This window comes from Trachymyrmex septentrionalis, unplaced genomic scaffold, assembly GCF_001594115.1.
Source record: "Trachymyrmex septentrionalis isolate Tsep2-gDNA-1 unplaced genomic scaffold, Tsep1.0 scaffold11, whole genome shotgun sequence".
Taxonomy (NCBI): Eukaryota; Metazoa; Arthropoda; class Insecta; order Hymenoptera; family Formicidae; genus Trachymyrmex; species Trachymyrmex septentrionalis.
This window is the reverse complement of record NW_017304228.1, coordinates 1,171,049-1,179,458: the sequence shown is the minus strand read 5'-3', so window position 1 is coordinate 1,179,458 and position 8,410 is coordinate 1,171,049. Positions and strand designations below refer to the sequence as shown.

The 8,410-nt window shown below is 31.8% G+C and overlaps 1 protein-coding gene across 7 annotated transcripts in view; it reads right to left on the bottom strand.

Annotated features, from left to right (window-relative positions):
- LOC108749721 (cAMP-specific 3',5'-cyclic phosphodiesterase-like) overlaps positions 1–8,410 on the bottom strand; it is a 192,396-nt gene that overhangs the window by 127,182 nt on the left and 56,804 nt on the right. For 3 of the 7 annotated variants that reach the window (XM_018488646.1, XM_018488655.1, XM_018488677.1), the window contains exon 1: positions 6,580–7,794. The exons of 2 other annotated variants lie outside the window; for them this stretch is intronic. In XM_018488646.1, coding sequence (XP_018344148.1) covers positions 6,580–7,556 — 977 coding nt within the window. In that variant the 5' untranslated portion in view covers positions 7,557–7,794. Of the gene's footprint in view, positions 1–6,579; positions 7,795–8,410 lie in introns of those variants that run through there. 2 more of the 7 variants (XM_018488664.1, XM_018488670.1) reach the window with 2 other exon arrangements.

Here is an 8,410-nt window from a genome sequence, read left to right as displayed (position 1 = left end):
CTGTAAACTGTATGCAAAGTAATCATTTAGGCATTTACACCTACGATGCTGTTATTATCATATAGTTCCATTATTCATGTTATGTGCATATAAATGACAAACGTAACTCAGAAATTTCTTATCAAAATAACTCTTCAGTGTAAATACGAGCTCTTTCATCAATCCGCTTGATGTAGTAAAATAGAATAAAGCATAATCTTTATATTCGGCTTAGTCAATATTGTACTTAAATTCGAATTGAACGATCGATGTCGTTATAAATATTCTCGTCACGTTGTTTCAACATTATTACGTGCCTTGATCGCGCGAGGGAAGTTCGAAACAAAGTTCGAAATTACCTGTTTCCAACGTGAGCAAACGTGTAACGTTTCACGTCATCGTTGTTTCTAAATTAACTTTAGCAATACACAACAATTGCAATACATTAACGTCAAACATAAATAAACTTTTACGATAATATAAAAACATTGGACTTTCGATGAGGCCGGGATTAAACAGATAGAGAATATTTTAAAGTGTCCGAGATTGATTACGAGCTACTCTCTCTTTCGATAATTATCTCTCCTTTCTTCTTCCGTGATAAATGCGTAACGTTTTAATTAATGAGAAGTTGATCGGACACGTCAGATGAGAAACAAAATGTTTCGGAATGGATACGTCAAATGGCTGTATTGTTAATGATTTACTATGTCTCGCGCATAGCAATAAAACTGACTTTCGTTAAATTACATCGAATTTAATACTGTAATATATTACTACATGAAAGAAACCATTCGGCTAAAGTATATGAAAATTTAATTACAAGACGTTCAAACATGGTGAAAAATATTGTAAAAGATTTTGATACTACAATATAGTACTATACACGGAAAAAACCATTTTACTAAAATATTTAAAAATGTACAAACATGCGCGTGCATTCAAATATGATGAAAAATGTTCTAAAAAGTTTTGATATTCTAATAATTAACTTGAACATCTTACATAATTATTTTAATAATTTAACAACATTATTTTCAAATCTATATCTGTATGTGACTAAATTTTTAGATATTTTAGCAAAATCATTTTTTCTTTGTATTTTATTTATTGAAACCCGTTTATGGAACTTGCGAATTACAAACTATATAGCGATTTACTTTGTTAAATAACATGATTTAACGCGCCATTGGACGTGAACTTCAATATAGAGTTGAAACCACCTACTCGACAAGCATACGCGTTGCAACATTGATCAATTAATTAGCGTGTAATGTTACACATGCATAGGTACATACAAGAGAGAGTAAATACAAAATCAGTAAAATAAGGCAAGTAAACAGTCTCTCATTCCATCATGCTCGCTAGTTTATGCATGTATATAAATGCATGCTGCTTGTGTGACCAGCAGAAAAATGTCAAAATTCAGGCATGAAATCATCAGGCTTATTCATGTCACACGGTCAGCACGTTCTCAAGGAGTTGCAGTATCCATTCCATTTAGATGCAAGTTGGTAATTCCTGTACAGCTATGTTGTGGCACGTTATACATCAAAGGATACGTAATTGATGGGAAATTATTGCTTCCTCAGTCATAGGATATAACAAGTAACTAACTAGCGACTAAGGTAGCAGGTGAGGTGAATATCGTGCTGCTCTTTAATTAGACACGTTGACACCATTTACGTATAATTTCCCTTTCGTTGTATTTTTTAATATATTATCATCTTTGTCTGTCGAAAACACTACTAGAATTTGATTGAAATTAATAATAACACTACACGACTAGCTGCCGGCAATATATTGCGGTAATCCTGCGTGTCGTTGTCTCGATCAACAGAGCTTTTTGTACTAGTAAAGATAACTGCAGTAACTGAGAAATAGTGACACAAAACTATCCAAGACAAAAAACAAAATACTGCCAATAATAATATAGGTAAATTACAATGTACTGAAAGAGCAATGTTGCTGAAAAATCTAAAAATTTAGCTAGAGATAAAGATCTAAAAAATAATTTTGCTGGACCATTAAAACAATTAAGGTAAAACGACAAAATTGATGCTATAGAATCTTAAAACATTTTGCAGCATTGCTCATTATGTTTAAGATTCCAGCAAAATTATTTTCATCCAACAAAATTATTTTCATATCTATATCTAGCCAAATTTTTAGATTTCTCAGCAAAATTGCTCTTTTAGTGTTGAAAATTTAGATTGCAAAACATACTTTAGATTGAAGAATACAGATCTTTTTTTATATTATTTTCTTCTATAAAATTTTTTTCTATAAAAAATTATGGACAAATTATTATTTCACAGTAAGATTATTTAATATTTCCTATATCGTATATATTGGCGATGAAATTTGAGATCCGGAAGTATTGTTACCAAATCGATAGCTGTAATAATGGGCATCCGGCTGAATGACAATTTGCGAATTAATTGATGTATTCTCAACATTGTACATTGATGTAAATATGGATTTCATAATCAGCTTATAAACAGAATCTCTGCGAAAAGCAATTAGTATTGTGAAAGGGTCACGTCTATACGTCAAAACATACAGGTTATTCCCTTCAAAACGTTTTAATTTTGTTTCAATATCAAGATACGCTGTATAATATCGTAATTCTCTCACAAACAAGTTTCAATTTACTCATATTTTGCGTTTCATCTCGCGAGCGTAGCAAAAGCTATACTGGAAAGGCTTTGTTTAACGAGTCAAGGGTCGACGATGCACTTTACGAGTGACGTTAGAAGATCTAAAATGTAGGTAAGAGAAGAGAAAACAGAGCCGTTACTACACTTCAGCTACGATATGCAAAATAGAAGGTTTTTATACAATATTGTGGCTGCATGATCAAGTTCAACTCGCGTTTCTCAAGCATTTTGACCTTGCATTTCTTGGACATAATATTGTTCGTACAAAGACGATGGTTTAGAATTATTTCCTAATCCTATCGAATATCACAAAAAATATTTCAATAAAGAATATTATATTTCTACGTGTTTCTCTCAAGACTATGCTTTGATGAAATTAATATATAAAATTAATATAAAAATATCGTATATATTTATCGAATATGTATTGTATATTATTAATATATTATATGCATTAGTTTCATATTTTTAAAAATATTTTATTTTAAAGTAAAATGTAATATTATTATGCACTATATATATAAGCTCGGTCTTAATTCCATACAAAATCTCAACAAAATTTTTAATTAATTAAACATAGGATTTATTTGGACCAGGATAAGCTTCCGCAAAATATTCTTTGATTAATTTCTAAACTAGACCATTATTTTGTAATATTGTACTTCTTTTCAGAAAAAAATAAATAGCAAAAAAAAGTAAACAGCAAATTTCTTCAGTGCAAACCTAATTAAAAGAAATGTGAAAAGTTTGGCAAAAATATTATGCAAGAACTTTCAATACAACTTTAATGCGCAGCACCGAAAAAGATTTAATTTTTTCATGAAAAAAGTATCTAGCAGAAGAGGCTGTACATTTAGCAAGTCATATTTGCACTCATGAGTAATTCATGTATGCATCATATAGATGTATGCTTTTCGCGCATACATTTAGCCCGATTCAAGCCCGTTATATTCGAACGCATAAAAATCGAATTGATAAGTCTTTTTATGCTAAAAAATATATTGTTTTATTTCATTAATTTACTGCGATCTGACTTTCAAATTAACTTTCTGTCACAAGAGAATGTTACATGCTTGAGTATCTGGAAAGAAAAAGAAAAGAGAGAAAAGGGGATAAATTCGTTACGTCGTATTATCAAAACGAAATGTTTACATCGATCAGGCGAAAGCAATTTTATTCTGATTGGAGTACGTTTAAATTCTTTCAAATCTGTTCGACGTAATTTTTTGAGTAGCACAGAAAAGATTTTCAGGTTGTTCGCTGCATTCATCGGCCGACATTTCCAGGTTGGAAGCATCGTAGATATGTAATCTATTTTCGAACGTACGTCCCAGTTGAGCGATACCCGGTAAACCTTTGCATACCGGCCGACAAACACATGTTTGTACTTGGAATATGACGCGACATAATTACTGCGGCTTGCCAGAGTGTGGTTAAGATGGACGTTGTAAATCGGGAAAGAATAACTGCGGTCAATATTTCTCTCTCTCTACTTTTCAAGCAATAAAAATTTTTTAAATAATGAAAAACAAAGTAGAGAGAGAGAGAGAGAGAGAGAGAGAGAGAGAGAGAGAGAGAGAGAGGTAAGTAATAATTTATACTTTTAAGCAGAGTTGGAAAGTAACGATTAAGTTACTTTTTTATAATGTTAAAGTAAGAAAATATAATATTAGATTTTAATATTATATTATTTAATAATGAATATTAATTATAATAACCAATATTAAAACTGAAAACCCTAGTCTCTATATAGCAAAGTGTTTTCTTTATTAAAAACTTATTCAATAAATTTTCTATAATTTAATATCTTTATTTTTTAATACCATTAGGAATTTAGATTGTCATTCACAAATTTTATACGCAAATTTTATTAAAAACTTTTATTGTGCATTGTTTTTAAACATTAATATCATTATTAAGAGTGCATTCCAATACTGTCAATATTGAAAATTTATGATTCACGTTACATAGGTATATATTATAGAGTTTCATTGATAGAGACTGTCGGAATACAGCCTACGCGATATAAAATACAATATATTTTAATATTAAATTTTTATTAAAATAAAATATTTTTTTCCAATAAAAAAATAACATGAATAAACATAAATATTTAAAAAATATTAAATAGATATAAAATAATAAAGAATTAATAATAAAAGTAATGACTGAATTCCGTTTTCCGTTACCATTACAGATAGAGAAAAGTAACGATTGTTACTGAAAAAAGGAACGATAACAAATGGCATAACAAATAACGCGTTATTTTCCAACTCTGCTTTTCATATAACAACTATACCCTTTAGATATATTCACTGATTTCGACGTATTTCCAGGAAGCAAGAGAGTGTAACAAAAAGCAATATTTGATGAATTACACAGAAATTAAGCACTTCCAGCTTTATGTGCCAAAAATAAACTAAGATGCCACTATGAGAGGTGCTTTCAAGAAAATGAAAGATGATTGTTTCTTTGAATAAAGTAGTAGAACAAGGTAAGTATTACAAAGCGAACAAAGCGCTCGCAATATTCTGCATTATTCAAAGCTAATTACTTTCATAAAATAATTAGCTCCTACATTCAATATATTCAATAGTCGATAACACTTGAAACATTAACATTTTATAATATCATTTTTACTTTGTATTTCTGGAATATTAAACGACACATCTTTATTTTAAAAGAAGTCATTGCTATATTTAAATAATATCATTTCCTAAATCAAAAGTAATGTAGTACGTAGAAATGTCTGTTCAATCGTATCGTTATGTAATTGATACCATCGCAGCGTAGTAATGCGCAACATTAAATGCGCCATATGCGTATTATTCCTGAAACACGTATTTGTATGTCGTATATCCTCCGGGCTTTATACGAACAAGACAGAATATTCTAATATAACATAAAATGAACATTATGTAATTCGCATTTCGATCAAACAGCATCCAATTAATTCTAAACATGCACCATTCGCATCACAAAGGAACGTTGGTCTGCGGTTTAAACGCTTCTCTCTACTTACAAGTGACAAGAATAATTACATTTGATTTCTGTTAGTGCAATATGGACCGTCTGTCAAAAAATTTTATAAGAATATTGCTTCTTTATAAGATTACATAAACTTCTTATAGAGAACTCAAAAGTAATTATAAAGTATTTCTCTTTTTCTTCTTCTTTTTGAGAAGATATCGAGATAATAATTTTTTTTGCTACTTTTAATTAAATATATAAAACATTTAGAAATTTATGTAGTCGTGATTTTCTTTTTGAATGTAGAAAGAAATTTTTTAATATAGAAATTGATTTCTTAAATATAGAATTTTGAATTCAATCTCGAGGAAAAAACTTAAAATTTTCTATTATTTTCACATTTCATATCAATGAATAATTTCTTTAACAATTAAAAAAAAACTTGTATTAAAATTAGAAATGATAGCTGTATTCATTTTAAATCTAAAGCTTTATGTTTGATTCACATGCAATGGATAAGAAATCAGGGCGATAATATCATTGCAACATCAACGTGAGCAACCATATAGCGCATGTTTTATGTTTAATTTCATGTTTATTCCGTAGCAAATCCAATTCGTCATAATAACATGATCATTCATATTGTAATAATTGACATCCCAATGGATTTTAGCGCCATACATAATATTAGATTTTTCCAGAGATGTATCCATTAAAATCGAGTCATTGTAATTGCATAAACAAATGTTATCTCTGATTTTGTTATCAAATCTTGTATTTATGTCATCTAACCTGTTCGTTGTTTAACTGTTCGAGAGTTTACCCAATAAATTTCCATCAATTCCATTTTTTTTTTTACAAACTGGCGCACAAGCAAAGGTTAACATGGCGAATGATCGCCTCGGGCGGTTCTACCTCGAAAACACGGACATAATAGCAGGGCAGGAAATTCGATCATTCAACTACTCACTCTAGAAAGACCTCGGATTCGCTTCGGGGCAACACCAACCTCGGCAATACGATGGCCTTTTTGCGCCGACTCTTAAGCGTCTGCGTGGCAAATTGGAACTCCGATGTCTGCAATGTCTGTAGGGGCGAATGCGGGCTCAGGATCGTGATCTTGCGGTCGCTACCACCTGGACTGGTGAGAGAGAACACACTGGTCGGCGGTGGCAAACTGAGATGCTGCGGTATCTTCCTTTCCAATCCGGTGTTGGCGAAAAGGCCGCGTCTGACCTCGGCATTCAGGCTTTCTTCTCGATGAAGATTCTCACTGCTCTTCGACTCGACCGTCACTATTCTGCGCACGTCTCTCGTAGACGACGTCAGGAAACTTCTGTAGTGAGTCTTGGAGGAGCCTACATGCGTTTCCGAGGACGAGGACAAAGACTCCATCGACTTGGAATCTTCGCTGTAACGATCGTCAGCACTCAGGAAGTTTTTCGACGATCGCAGACTCTCCATCGATCTGGCAGTCACCTGGCTAACGCCACCTGTTGTTAACAAATGTTGTTGTTGCTGACGTTGCTGTAGCCTCGAGATGCTCTTCACCTCGGGTTCGTATTCCTCCTGGCTGGAACTGGACTGCGGACTGCGATTCGTTACCATAAAAAGACCCAATCGCGAGCTATCGCTCACACGTAGGGACGACACTGTCGTTTTTTTACTACGTAGAGATTCAGCATCATCAGGAATATCCAGGGAATAACGACACTTTTCATATAATTTGTGCGTCTTAACTGATTGTAACGCGTCCTCATCTTTCGGTAAATTCTCTACTTCGTTTTCGGATGCGCACTCCATTGTGTCGGAATCCGATTCCTGCGCTCGCAAAATATGCTGATTAATCTTCGAAGTAAATTTGGAAGTAGAAGTAGTAACTTTTGTGGAGAGCTGATTCACCAGCGTAACTGCTTCACGCAAGTCCTCAGTATCGTCTTCGTCCATCTTTGCAAAGATGTCGCTAAATTATTCGGAAAACACTTACAAAAGTTGCTGCGGTGAAAAATAAGAAACGAAGGCTTTTTTCTGTGATAATGTTATATCACAAGGTTGTCAGAAGATTATTGCAAGCAGTTATATATAATTCGTCAAAGAATTAAACTCGTCAAAATTATCAAATTTTCAAACAGGATACGTTCATGATTCCATGTGAATTTCTTCGTCATCAGATTGGAATGTATTGTCTACACTTCTTTTCTTTCGATTGCATCATGTGTTCCATCTACACGATCTTGTCGCTGAAGAACTAACAAGCTGAAAATCAATGACATCTTTCAACATTTTTGGAACAATTTTTTTTAGTTGGAGCACTTGGAGCCAGTTTCAACGTTATTTTTTGCATTTTCCATTAACCTCGCTAATAATTTTCAATAATAACATAAAATTCATAAGTAATTATAAATCGACATTTTTATTATTCAATCTATTGCATATTTTATTGTTAAACTTTGTTTAACGCTATAAAAGATACTATTATAATATCGAATTAACAAATATGTTTCTAATGTTAAATATAGATTGGAGGTCAAAGGTTGGTAACCGAATCGCAAAGATGAAAGCGTCCAAAAGAAAATTGAACTATCGACAGTTACGTTTAAAAAAATATTTACTAAATGTAAATTTGTCATTGATACCTTTGTACAATATTTATTTTCAATCACAAACAAGTTAATCGAAACTAAAATTCAATTATTTTTATGTTGCATGTTCGAAATTACATACAATAATCGAATCTACTATATTCGTTTTTCAAATTTTATATTTTGAGAATATCGTAATTTTATATTTTCAAGAGTTTC